At 46.6% G+C, this 12,034-nt stretch overlaps 2 protein-coding genes across 13 annotated transcripts in view; one reads left to right on the plus strand and one right to left on the minus strand.

Annotated features, from left to right (window-relative positions):
- Positions 1 to 2,696, minus strand: part of LOC102256357 (bromodomain-containing protein 8) — a 25,853-nt gene extending 23,157 nt beyond the window's left edge. For 3 of the 12 annotated variants that reach the window (XM_014529095.1, XM_014529094.1, XM_014529089.1), the window contains exons 1-2: positions 2,439 to 2,695; positions 1,169 to 1,265 (exon numbers count right to left, since the gene is read on the minus strand). In XM_014529095.1, the coding sequence (XP_014384581.1) occupies positions 1,169 to 1,265; positions 2,439 to 2,457 (116 nt within the window). In that variant the 5' untranslated portion in view covers positions 2,458 to 2,695. Of the gene's footprint in view, positions 1 to 1,163; positions 1,266 to 2,438 lie in introns of those variants that run through there. The other 9 variants (XM_014529096.1, XM_014529090.1, XM_005881013.2 and 6 more) reach the window with 7 other exon arrangements.
- Positions 2,697 to 3,498: 802 nt separating this feature from the next.
- KIF20A (kinesin family member 20A) lies at positions 3,499 to 11,898 on the plus strand. Its single transcript, XM_014529099.1, has 18 exons — positions 3,499 to 3,663; positions 5,394 to 5,483; positions 5,581 to 5,700; positions 6,317 to 6,455; positions 6,577 to 6,764; positions 6,851 to 6,980; positions 7,157 to 7,351; positions 7,459 to 7,570; positions 7,672 to 7,740; positions 7,959 to 8,102; positions 8,251 to 8,416; positions 8,510 to 8,674; positions 8,802 to 8,941; positions 9,334 to 9,436; positions 9,738 to 9,939; positions 10,168 to 10,259; positions 10,763 to 10,900; positions 11,302 to 11,898. The coding sequence occupies exons 1-18, from the start codon at positions 3,499 to 3,501 to the stop codon at positions 11,617 to 11,619; spliced, it is 2,676 nt and encodes an 891-aa protein (XP_014384585.1). The 3' UTR covers positions 11,620 to 11,898.
- The last annotated feature ends 136 nt before the right edge of the window (positions 11,899 to 12,034 follow it).

Consider the following 12,034-nt stretch of genomic DNA (forward strand, 5'->3'; position numbering starts at 1 on the left):
GGCAAGTCAGGCGGGGAATGTTGGAGTCTGCAGTCACTGCAGCAAGGAAGCCTCATGTTCGCTTCCAGCTGCCTGGCTGCCGGCCGCCATCTTGGTTGACAGTTAATTTGCATAAGGATATGCTGATTAGCCAATGGGAAGGGTAGCGGTCGTACGCTAATTACCATGTTTCTCTTTTATTAGTGTAGATATCCAGAATAAGCAATCCATAGGAACAGAAGTAAATGATTAGATGAGGTGGAGATTGTACAGTGACTGACAGTTGCACAACTCTGAATATACTAAATTCTGTGAATACATTGGGTTAATTTTATGGTATGTAAATTATATCTTAATAAAACTGTTATAAAAGAAACTAGAGGCCTGGTGTGGGGTCCCTCAGCCTGGCCTGTGCCCTCTTGCAATCCGGGACCCCTTGGGGGATGTCGGACTGCCAAGGGATGTAGTAGTGCTTGAAGCTGCAGGCGGCCAGGGAGGAGCCTGAGCCAGGAGGGCACCACTCCCACTCATCCCAGCCCCGCTGCACCTGCAGCTGCAGCTCGGTAGCGCTGAGGTGGGAGAGGCTCACTTTGGTCAGCTGAGCAGCACTCCCGCTGTGGGAGCGCACTGACCACTGGAGGCAGCTACTGCGTTGAGTGTCTGCCCCCTGGTGGTCAGTGTGCATCACAGCTACCGGTTGCTTAGGCTTTTATATATAGAATAGAGGTCCGGTGCATGAAAATTCGTGCACTGGGGCGGGGGGGGGGGGCCCCCCAGCCCAGCCTGCACCCTCTTGCAGTCTGGGACCCCCTCGGGGATGTCCACCTGCTGGCTTAGGCCCACTCCCAGGATTGAGCCTAAGCTGGCAGTCAGACATCCTTAGAGCTACCAAGGAGGTGGGAGACTCCCACTACCCGGCTTGTGGCTGAGCAGAGCTCCCCCTGTTGGAAGGCACTGACCACCAGGGGGCAGCTCCTACGTTAATCGTCTGCCCTCTGGTGGTCAGTGCGCATCATAGCGACCAGTTGTTCCCGACTGTTAGGGTCAATTTGCATATTACCCTTTCATTATGTAGGATACTGCTTACAGATCAGTATGACTAATTACAGGAATCCACTAATGTAAAAAAAAGAAAAAAATACCCAAGAATTTTTAAGACCCAAGAAACCAGACATCCTAAATACCTTACCAATTTTGATCCCCACTCCTCATGACAGAAGACGCTAAACACAGCTTCTCTCGGATGGACCATGGTTCTGTGGGGCCACTACTCAACAGCTTGTGTTCTGAAAGGAGAGAAAGTTTAAAAGCAACCACTGAGGCACTAGTTCTTGGCCCCAACCGGAGGTCTAGAAGCCTAACACAAAACATCCCAACTTGTAAGGACAAAGTGAGCTCCATCACCAAATCTTGATTTTCACCTGGCTAGTAAAATATCACCACTGGGTGGGTGGTACCTATTCATTGCGTGCGAATTGCAATGAGTATCTGGCAAAATATTTAATTTCTTCATGACTACCCTGCTTTATAAAAAAATAAAATAGCCCCGTCCGGTTTGGCTCAGTGGATAGGGCATCGGCCTGTGGACTCAAGGGTCCCAGGTTCGATTCCGGTCAGGGGCATGTACCTTTGTTGCGGGCACATCCCCAGTGGGGAGTGTGCAGGAGGCAGCTGATCAATGTTTCTAACACTATCCCTCTCCCTTCCTCTCTGTAAAAAAAATCAATAAAATACATTAAAAATAAATAAATAATAAAATAAAAACCAGACAATGTCAGATTAAGATAAGGCAGTTCTCCCAAAAAGCCGTTTTAATAATACATACTTTATCCCAATTTGAGCGCCAGGACTTATTTCATTTCCCAGGATTCCGAGTAGCCACCCCCTTACTGCCCCGCCTCCTTCTAAGCAAAAACTTGTTTACTGCTTTCAGAATCCCCACCCCCCACCCCCCTTGAGTTGTCGGGCCTAAAAGATCTTGTCAGTCCACGAAACAGAGGCAAATGGCTGAGGTGCAAGAGAAGCAATTTCCCCAGTGGCAGAAAAAGCTCCCGGTTTAAACTATCCCATTTCTCTGTGACGGAGAGTAGGGCCCACAAACGTTAGTCGGAGTGTGAATGGCTCTTTGAGGTGCCGGCCACTCGGTATGGCTCACAACACGTCTTCGTCTGCACGCCCGAGTCTCTAGAGCAGCTTTATCTTTCACTCCACACAGTCCCCAAACATGCAAAGATTTGCTGAGCTGCTTCTCAAATCTCTGCGGCCGCCCTAAGACACAAGACCCTACACTTTTCGACCCCCAAACACTGGCCTGCCACGACGCCGTCGAGCGAAAGTCTCTGAAGACTCTGCGCTCTCAGGCAAATCATTGCTCCTACTCCCCAGGCGTGTGACAGAAACCCAGTGCCTGGCCTCGGCTCTACAAAAGCTTCGCACGCAAAAACAGCGCAGATACTTACTGCCCGTTCCTGTCGCCATCTTGGCCCGAAGTCTTCAACCCCCGAGGGAAGACCGCTTTGCAGGGCCGAAACGTGGGGAACTCTGGGAAATAGTTTGGGCGCTTGTTCGCGTGCCTCCTGGGAAATGTAGTCTCCCACCCCAAGACGCACAAGCGTCCTAAACCAGCTCTCTTTTGCGCTCCTGAGAAGGAACGTGCTAAAGGACAAAGGATGAGGGCTGAAACCTCAGGATTTCCCTTAGCGTTCGTGGGAAATAAATGCTGAGGGTTCAAGAAAAAGTGTTAAGCGGGAAGAATTCCACGGTACTCGGCTCCAAACTCCGACAGTTGGTAACCCGGACGCACATTAGAAAGGAAAGGTCAACCCGGAACAACCGTTTCCCAGTTTTACCCGCCCCCTTTCCTGGCGCTGATTGGTAGCTGCAGGCTTCTCTATCTGATTGGTGGACGAAGGCAGCGCGTACTTTAAAACATTGTATCAGTAACAAAGGTGCACCTCGTGGGCGGAGTTTTGTTCTATAAAGGCCAGAGCCCGGGTTCGGCGGCGGGGTGTGAGTGGGCAGGTACCAGACGGGGAACAAGTGTCGCGTCTTCGGGTGAGTATGCGGTTGTGCTGGAGCCCAGCTGGGGTACCAGCTCTTTCTCTCGCCGGACAGGCTGTCAGAAAGCGACCCTGCTGCCATCGCTTTTTTTCTTAATACCTCTGTCCTCACTGTGGGCCTGGGGGCGAGGTTGGAGAAGGTGCCTAGGGCTACTGTCGCCACCTCCACATCACCCGTGGGCGAGGCACCTTACTTGGAGCGTGACCTTCTGGTTTTTCAACCAGATATCTGTTCATTCCAGTACGTGGTCAGAAATGCTGCCTTAAACTGGATTAAATGATTAACTCCTATCATCCCCTTCCCCTCTGCTGATAGTGGAAGGGAAAAGAGTAGAAATTCAGGCGGCGATGCCGAGGTGTCCTGGGGTAAGGGAATTTTTTTTTTTACCTAGAATTTGCAGCCCTTTCTGTCCTTAAGGTTCTCACTTTTGTCTCTTTTTAGACCTAAGTTGCCCCAGCTATGTCCCGAGGGATCCTTTCTCCGCCAGCCGGCTTGCTCTCGGATGAAGATGTCGTAGTGTCCCCCATGTTTGAGTCCACAGTTGCAGACTTGAGGTCTGTGGTTCGCAAGGACCTGCTGTCAGACTGCTCTATCATCTCCACCTCCCTGGAAGACAAGCAGCAGGTAAAGGAGTTGGAGAGTGGTAGGAGCAGAAAGTGATATCCTCAGCCTACTCTACTGAGTAGTTAGTATGAGGTCAAAGACCAGCATTTCTGAGAGTTCAATTCAAAATTAAGAGCATGACAAGTAAAAAAATGTAGAGTTTGTGTCCATAAGAACTATTGTTTGCATTGCATTAATGATATACCCTCAAGTGCACACTATCAGTTAATCCCTTGAGGGAAGGATAATAGTTATCTCTCCACCATGAGGCCCAGAGGCCTTGAAGAATTTGCACAAAGTCATACTGCCATTAAATAGGTGGAATGTACATTCAGGTCTTAATGCCAACCGCAGCTTCCATTTATGAAGCCTTTGTGCTTGGCTGGGGTTTCTCATTGACATTTTTTGTTTGGTTGGTTTTGGTAGCCATATATATAACGACCTATATTTATGTACAAAACATACACCCAAATTGGGGGCAGGCTGGTTCTTAACACGTAGTCCCTGATTTGTCAGAATGTCACAAAGCCTTGAAATTTGGTGCAGAACTTTGATTTAGGTCTCCTGAGGGGAAGCAGAATAGCAGAATATTGCCAGGACTTGTCTCAGCCCTCACCCTTCCTCCTGAGGAGTTCAGGCTGGGCATCAGGCCTGCCCTTGACTCCCTTCTCTCTACTCCTGGGGCCCTACAAGGCCTTCAGGTTTACCTCCAGAAACCTGCGAGGTGGGTGGAAGGCCCTGCATCTATGGCAGCTGGTGGGTTCTCATTGACATTTGGGACCTGGTAATTTTTTGTTGTATGGGTCTGTCCTGTGCATTGCAAGGTGCTTAGCAGCATTCCTGGCCTCTACCCATTAAATGTTAGTAGTACCTTCCCACTTGTGACAACCTAGAAACCTGTCCTGATACTGCTAAATGTTCTTTGGGAGGGAAATGGCACTGGTTAAGAACAACTCTACTCATAAGTCTCTTTTTATTTTTATTTTTTTTATTTTAAAAATATATTTTATTGATTTTTTTACAGAGAGGAAGGGAGAGGGATAGAGAGTTAGAAACATCCATGAGAGAGAAACATCGATCAGCTGCCTCTTGCACACCTCCTACTGGGGATGTGCCTGCAACCAAGGCACATGCCCTTGGCCGGAATTGAACCTGGGACCTTTCAGTCCGCAGGGTGACGCTCTATCCACTGAGCCAAACCGGTCAGGGCCATAAGTCTCTTTTTAGAGAAAGGTTTATCAGACCAGGAGCCTCAATAATGCCTCTTAGAGTTCCTGGGCCATAGTAGGCAGATCTCTTAAATATCTGTTGAAAGAATGAGGTGGTTACTATATGATTAACCCCATTCTATATGAGGAAAGTGAGGCAAAGAGAATTTAAGAACTTGTTCAAGGTCTTATAGTTACTAAATGAAGGAATTGGGACTCAAATTCCGGTGTGTCTGCCTCCAAGGTGCTTACCTACTGTGCTTTACTATAATATCATGCCAGTCAACCAGTTCTAACTCTAAGTGTGGTAACCCAGGATTACAGGATACTGAAGAGACAGTAGGAAAGGGACAAAGTACTAAAGAAATCTATGTAGGTTGGAATGATTATGGAACCAAAGAGTAGCTATAGCTACAGAGAGACACTTGAGGTGGAACGAGGGTAGTGTTAGCATTATTTTCAGGAACTGTGCTATGCTTGCCCATCTGCTTAGAGATAATTGCTGAGATTAATCTGTAGTTCTGGCCTGGAATTCTGCCACAGGTTCCATCTGAGGATAGTACAGAGAAGGTGAAAGTATATCTGAGGGTCAGGCCCTTGTTACCTTCAGAGCTGGAACGGCAGGAGGATCAGGTGAGTTTCTGAGGAGGGAGGATTCAAGGTGGAATGATACAGAAGAGGTTCTCAGGAATGCTTCCTTCTGTGTCAACTGTGTTTTCCCCTTTCTTAGGATTGTGTCCATATTGAGAATGTGGAGACCCTTGTTCTACAGGCACCCAAAGACTCCTTTGCCCAGAAGAGTAACGAGCGGGGAATTGGCCAAGCCACCCACAGGTTCACCTTTTCCAAGGTATGAAGGTACTGGTCTGTGAACAAGGGACCAACATGTAGGGGCAACCTTATTCCCTCTTTAGTGGGAAAGCTTTTTACTTGCTTGTGAACTTCTTATAGAGGATGGGGGGAAGTACTTTTATAGTTGTGTGTGAAATACAGAGTTTATTCTTGCACCCTTGTTATGAGCTAGCCAGTGTGTCAAGTACTTTATATGCATTAATTCCCAACAACTCTTATAATTATCATATTGTCCCTATTTTCCTGACAAGGATACTGTGGCTCAGTGAAGGTAATGTTGCTGAAGCTAGTCAGTGGTAGAGTTAGGACTTGAATCTGCTACAGGTTCCATCTGAGGATAGTACAAATGCTTGTGACCAGTATGTTGCCCCATTGTGTATGCAGCATTGGACTTAGTGGATAGCATACCTTAGGTATTTGTTAATCTGGATGAAAGATGGACTGGCAGAGAGTAGTTGAGTCCTCAGTGTTTAGGAAGCAGCTGGCAGCACTGCAGGAAGAAGTGGCTAGAGCATTGTCCAGGGCCAACCACCCAGGAAGAGATGCATCTGCTAGCTCTGCACCGGAGGCAAATGGGAGATGAAAGGTCTCCAAGAAACTGGGTCTGTCTCTAGATCTTTGGGCCAGAAGTAGGACAAGCATCCTTCTTCAACCTGACTGTGAAGGAGATGGTAAAAGACGTACTCAAAGGACAGAACTGGCTTATCTATGCATATGGAGTCACCAACTCAGGAAAAACCCACACGATTCAAGGTGAGTAGTAGGCCTCACAGGATTGCTGATTGCCTGTAATGGTATTGTCATTGCCTTTGGATGCTGTCCATTGGAGGAGAAAGGCACTTGCCTCAGCTACCCATCTTTTACATTCCTCTAGGTACCATCAAAGACGGAGGGATCCTGCCCCGGTCCCTGGCTCTGATCTTCAATAGTCTCCAAGGCCAACTTCATCCCACACCTGATCTGAAGCCGTTGCTCTGTAATGAGGTAATCTGGCTTGACAGCAAGCAGATCCGACAGGAGGAAATGAAGAAACTGGCCCTGCTAAATGGAGGCTTCCAAGAGGTGAAGTGTTAGTGTCTACAGAGGTGGGGATAAGGGGACAAATCTCTGGAAAGTTTTATACTTATTTTCTCCCTGGGGCCCTCCAGGAGGAACTGTCTACCTCCTTGAAGAAGAGTGTCTACATTGAAAATCGGATAGGTACCAGCACCAGCTTTGACAGTGGCATTGCTGGGCTCTCCTCCACCAGTCAGTTTACTAGCAGTAGCCAGCTAGATGGTAAGTAACATGACTGGGCTCAGTGCCAAGTCACAGTAAGAACCCACTCCCTGCTCTCAACAACTGCCAGGAGTAAAGACCAGAGGTTGCAACCTGAGCTCTGCCTTCTGAGGACCCTGCAAGCCAAAGGGGAGGTGGACTACTCTGGGGTTGATGTACATTTGCTTCTTCCCCAGAAACAAGTAACCGATGGGCACAGCCAGACAGTGCCCCCGTAAGTGTACCTGCAGACATTCGCTTCTCCATCTGGATCTCCTTCTTTGAGATCTACAATGAACTGCTTTATGATCTGTTAGAACCACCTAACCAACAGCGCAAGAGGCAGATTCTGCGGCTATATGAGGATCAGAATGGCAATCCCTACGTGAAAGGTATGGGAAAGCAGGGAGGCTGACATGAACCCTGGACAGGACTTGGGCAGAGACTAAGAAAAGAGTTAGGTACTCCCATCTTATGTATGCCCTTCTCTTGCCCTCAGATCTCAATTGGATTCATGTTCAGGATGCTGAGGAGGCCTTGAAACTCCTAAAAGTGGGTCGTAAAAACCAGAGCTTTGCCAGCACGCACCTGAACCAGAACTCCAGCCGCAGGTTAGTCGGTTGTGAGAGCCAGCCTTTGTTCTAGGAAATATTAATCCTCCAGTTGGTCATGGAAGATGTGTAATGACCTTTTTCTTTTTCTTAACTTCTAGTCACAGCATCTTCTCCATTCGGATCCTGCACCTTCAAGGGGAAGGGGATATAGTCCCCAAGATCAGCGAGTAAGATTTTCCATTTAGAAATTTGGACTTCTTGGCCATAAATGGTAGTGGGGGAGGAGGCAAGGGAGGTGCTCAGAGGAATTACTTCTGATAGATTCTTGTTCGCCTTTCTTAGGTAGAGAGATTCTTGGTGGGTCTTCCCCTCCTCACGAGTATAGGAAGGGCTGGAAGGTTCATAACATGTAGGTCCTTATGTCAGATCCTGTCCTCCTTTCAAGGTTGTCACTCTGTGATCTGGCTGGCTCAGAACGCTGCAAAGATCAGAAGAGTGGTGAGCGGCTAAAGGAAGCAGGAAACATTAACACTTCTCTGCACACCCTGGGCCGCTGTATTACTGCCCTGCGCCAAAACCAGCAGAACAAGTGAGATTTTGACTGCAATCCATGGGCTTGCATGGTCTGGAGCTCTGCAATTTACTAAGAAACTTCCTGGTCACCACTAGGGATGGTGCTAGAATACCCCAAGGGCTGGAGTTCTGCTTACAGCTCTACTCTTCTGATTCCCTGCCAGGTCAAAGCAGAACCTGATTCCCTTCCGCGACAGCAAGTTGACTCGCGTGTTTCAAGGCTTCTTCACAGGCCGAGGCCGCTCCTGCATGATTGTCAACGTGAATCCCTGTGCGTCTACTTATGATGAGACCCTTCACGTGGCCAAATTTTCAGCCATTGCCAGCCAGGTGAGAAGTTGGTACCTTTGGAATGGTACCTTTATTTAAGAAAGCTACTAGGGACTAGTCCCAGATTCAATTGAGATATCTTCCCCCTGCTAGCTTGTGCATGCTCCACCTGTACAACTGGGATTCCCATCGCTACATTCATTCATCAAGGAACACAGTCTGCAGGCATCTCCCAGCTTAGAGATAGGAACTAAGACAGACCCAGGCCTTGATGATGACATTGAAAATGAAGCTGATATCTCCATGTATAGCAAGGAGGTGAGAATACAAGAAAATTTTGTTGCAGCAGCTTGATGGCTGCACATTTTCCATGCTGCCTTCCAGGTGGGCCTGTGCCTCTTAGGGGCATGGCCATCTGATTACTTCTGACTTGTGTCCCTTCTAGGATCTCCTACAGGTGGTGGAAGCCATGAAAGCACTGCTTTTGAAAGAACGGCAGGAAAAGTTGCAGCTGGAGATGCAGCTCCGTGATGAAATTTGCAATGAGATGGTGAAGCAGATGCAACAGCGTGAACAGTGGTGCAGGTACCAGCTGAGTGGTCCCTCTTCATCTGTCACCTGGACCAGAGGGTGGGAAGTAGGGACTAGGATGGAGTTGTGCACCAAGATCTGTCCTCCATCCATTAAAATTCTTCACACTGGTCATAGCTGGACATTAACTTAATGAATGTTAAATTCATTTTAGTTTTATAATTTTTTTAATAGCAAAGGTGGGAATTTATTGAAGAACAAGTTCAGACTCCCACTTGGGGAAGGGGAAAGAATCTCACAGCACAGACTCCCACATGGGGAGGGGGAAAGAGGCCCACTGAGTTCCTGTATAATTAAATATATTATTGTTGTTGTTTTTTAAAAAAATCTGTCCTCCAGGCTCACTCCTCAGAATCTTCACTCACTTCTGTTTTCTCCTCTGACAGTGAACATTTGGACACCCAAAAGGAACTCTTAGAGGAAACATATGAAGAGAAATTAAAGATCCTCAAGGAGTCACTGACAAGTTTTTACCAAGAGGAGCTTCAGGTGAGTTGCCCTGAACTAGCCGCAACTGGCTACTCAGATTCCCATCACTACTTGCTCGAGGTTAACAGATTTTATAAACTCTGGTAGGGGTGGGAATATGTAACTCACTTTTCTCTAGTACCGTAGTGCTTTGTATGTGCCAGTCTGTTTGGCAAATTGATTAAAGGTCTGGTTGGCCAGAAAATGGTATACGTGCTAACCAAAAAGCTTATGTATCAGGGAAGATTTTGGTCATTATGCAGTCATCTGTTTCTGCAGTGTTTGACTGTGGATGGAATTGTGCCTTCTGCTTCCCTCTTAGGAACGGGATGAGAAGATTGAAGAGCTAGAAGCTCGCGTGCAGGAAGCCAGACAACAGCCAATGGCTCATCAACAATCAGGATCTGAATTGTCTGTAAGGCGGTCACAAAGGCTGGCTGCTGCTTCCCACTCCGCCCAGCAGCTCCAGGAGGTTACAGCCAAACTGGACCAGTGCAAAGCAGAGCTGAACTCTACCACTGACGGTGAGGAAGGAAAGAGGGTAGTGACTCAAGGCAGAACTATTCTCCAAACTTAGGCCTTCTGGCGCCAGCTCCAACATAATTTCCTTATTTTGGTGCTACATCCCCAGACCTTTCACTCTAGGATGCACAAGGGCTCCCTTTTTATATGTGCTGCAAGCTGTTGTTAACTCAGAGATAAGTCCAAGGTTAGAAAGCCTGCATATTAATGTTTCTTGTTTCTTCCCTCAGAGCTGCGGAAGTATCAGAAAATGTTAGAACCACCACCCTCAGCCAAGCCCTTCACCAATGATGTGGACAAGAAGTTAGAGGAGGGCCAGAAGGTGATTACCTTTCTCTGTTACCAAAACTTTTACCTAAGCCCAGCCAGCATAGTTCAGTTGTTGAGCATCTGATACCTATGAACCAGGAGGTCACAGTTCGATTCTCGGTCAGGGCACATGTCCGGGTTGTAGGCTCAATCCCCAATGTGGAACGTGCAGGAGGCAGCCAATCAATGATTCTCTCTCATCGTTGATGTTTCTCTCTCTCTCTCTCTCTCTCTCTCTCTCTCTGAAATCAATAAAAATGTAATTTAAAAAAAAAAATCAATCTAAGCCAGAGATATATATTTAAAAAAAAAAAAAACTTTTGCCTAAGGTGATTTCCAGTACTATATCCCTGGTTCATGTAAGGCTAAGAAGTTTTCTATGTACTGTCCTGGAGGGTGGCTACTTTATTCACCTGACCTGCCTTGTATTTTACTTCTCTTCAAATGGCTACCTGACTCCTCCAGATCATTATCCTAGTTGAACTTGGCCACAATTTATTACTCCTCCTTTTTCAGAATATAAGGTTGCTACGGACAGAGCTTCAGAAACTTGGTGAATCTCTCCAGTCAGCAGAAAGAGCCTGTTGCCACAGCACTGGGGCAGGAAAACTTCGCCAAGCCTTGACTACTTGTGATGACATCTTAATCAAACAGGTTAGGACAGCCTAAATATCCCCTTCTCTCCCATCAGCCCACTCCAGGGTTATGTGAAAAAGGGAATGAGGAGCGAAAGAGAAAGGTCAAGATTTTAAGTATAAAGTACTGTGCTAATTTATAGGCATTTTCTGTTGTAATAATCCTGGGGAGATAGATAGTATCACATTTCATCCAAGACGCTTAGATTGTAAGAAACCATTATTTTATGCACAGGCCTGAAACCTCTAAAACAAAACGCTAACAATTAAGCTCTGACATTAAAATACCCACTGTTCAATAAGCTCTGACCTTAAAGAGTTAGTTGTAATTAGTAGTGGATGGCATATATCACCTTGCCCTTCTTATTCTCTCATATACCAGATATAAATGTTTTCTATGACTTTACTGATCTTCCTTAGGATCAGACCCTGGCTGAGCTGCAGAACAACATGATGTTGGTAAAAATGGACCTTCGGAAGAAGGCGGCATGCATTGCGGAGCAGTATCATACTGTGCTAAAACTCCAAGGCCAGGCTTCTACCAAAAAGCGCCTTGGTGCCAACCAGGAAAACCAGCAACCAAACCAAGAGCCCCCAGGGAAGAAACCATTTCTTCGAAATTTACTTCCCCGAACACCCACTTGCCAAAGCTCAACCGACTGCAGCCCTTATGCTCGGATTCTGCGCTCACGGCATACCCCTTTACTCAAATCTGGGCCATTTGGCAAAAAATACTGAGGTTGTGGGGAAAAAGAGAGCAGTTCTTGTCCTGAGGTGGGTCAGCTGCTCAGCTTAAGAAACAGGTCTCTTTTAAACTTCACCATCTACCTGGAACTTTATACAAAATGTAATATTCACACACTAGTTGTTTTTTTTGTAATATAGTCACCTATGTAACCTCATGCTTTTTACTTATATGGTTTCTATGCAGCACAAAAAAAGCTATATTAAAGATATTGTTCACATTTTTTAATTTGAATTCCAAATTTAACAAAACCATTCAAATTAAAAAGGGAAGAAAATTTGAAAATTATCATCATTCAGGCCCATGGAAACCCTGTACAGGAATGTCGCCAGAAAGCTTAGTTATTCTAAACCTTCCTTACTATAAAATGAAGTATCACACATTAGGAGGTGAATAGGTAACAAACTT

Source organism: Myotis brandtii, unplaced genomic scaffold (assembly GCF_000412655.1).
Source record: "Myotis brandtii unplaced genomic scaffold, ASM41265v1 scaffold668, whole genome shotgun sequence".
NCBI lineage: Eukaryota > Metazoa > Chordata > Mammalia > Chiroptera > Vespertilionidae > Myotis > Myotis brandtii.

Excerpts from the sequence above, each read along its gene's own strand:
- KIF20A (XM_014529099.1), top strand. The coding sequence starts at position 3,499 with ATGTCCCGAGGGATCCTTTCTCCGCCAGCCGGCTTGCTCTCGGATGAA. Across the intron at positions 7,352-7,458 it reads TGGCAATCCCTACGTGAAAG|ATCTCAATTGGATTCATGTT; the intron begins GTATGGGAAAGC and ends TCTTGCCCTCAG. Across the intron at positions 8,942-9,333 it reads CAGCGTGAACAGTGGTGCAG|TGAACATTTGGACACCCAAA; the intron begins GTACCAGCTGAG and ends CTCCTCTGACAG.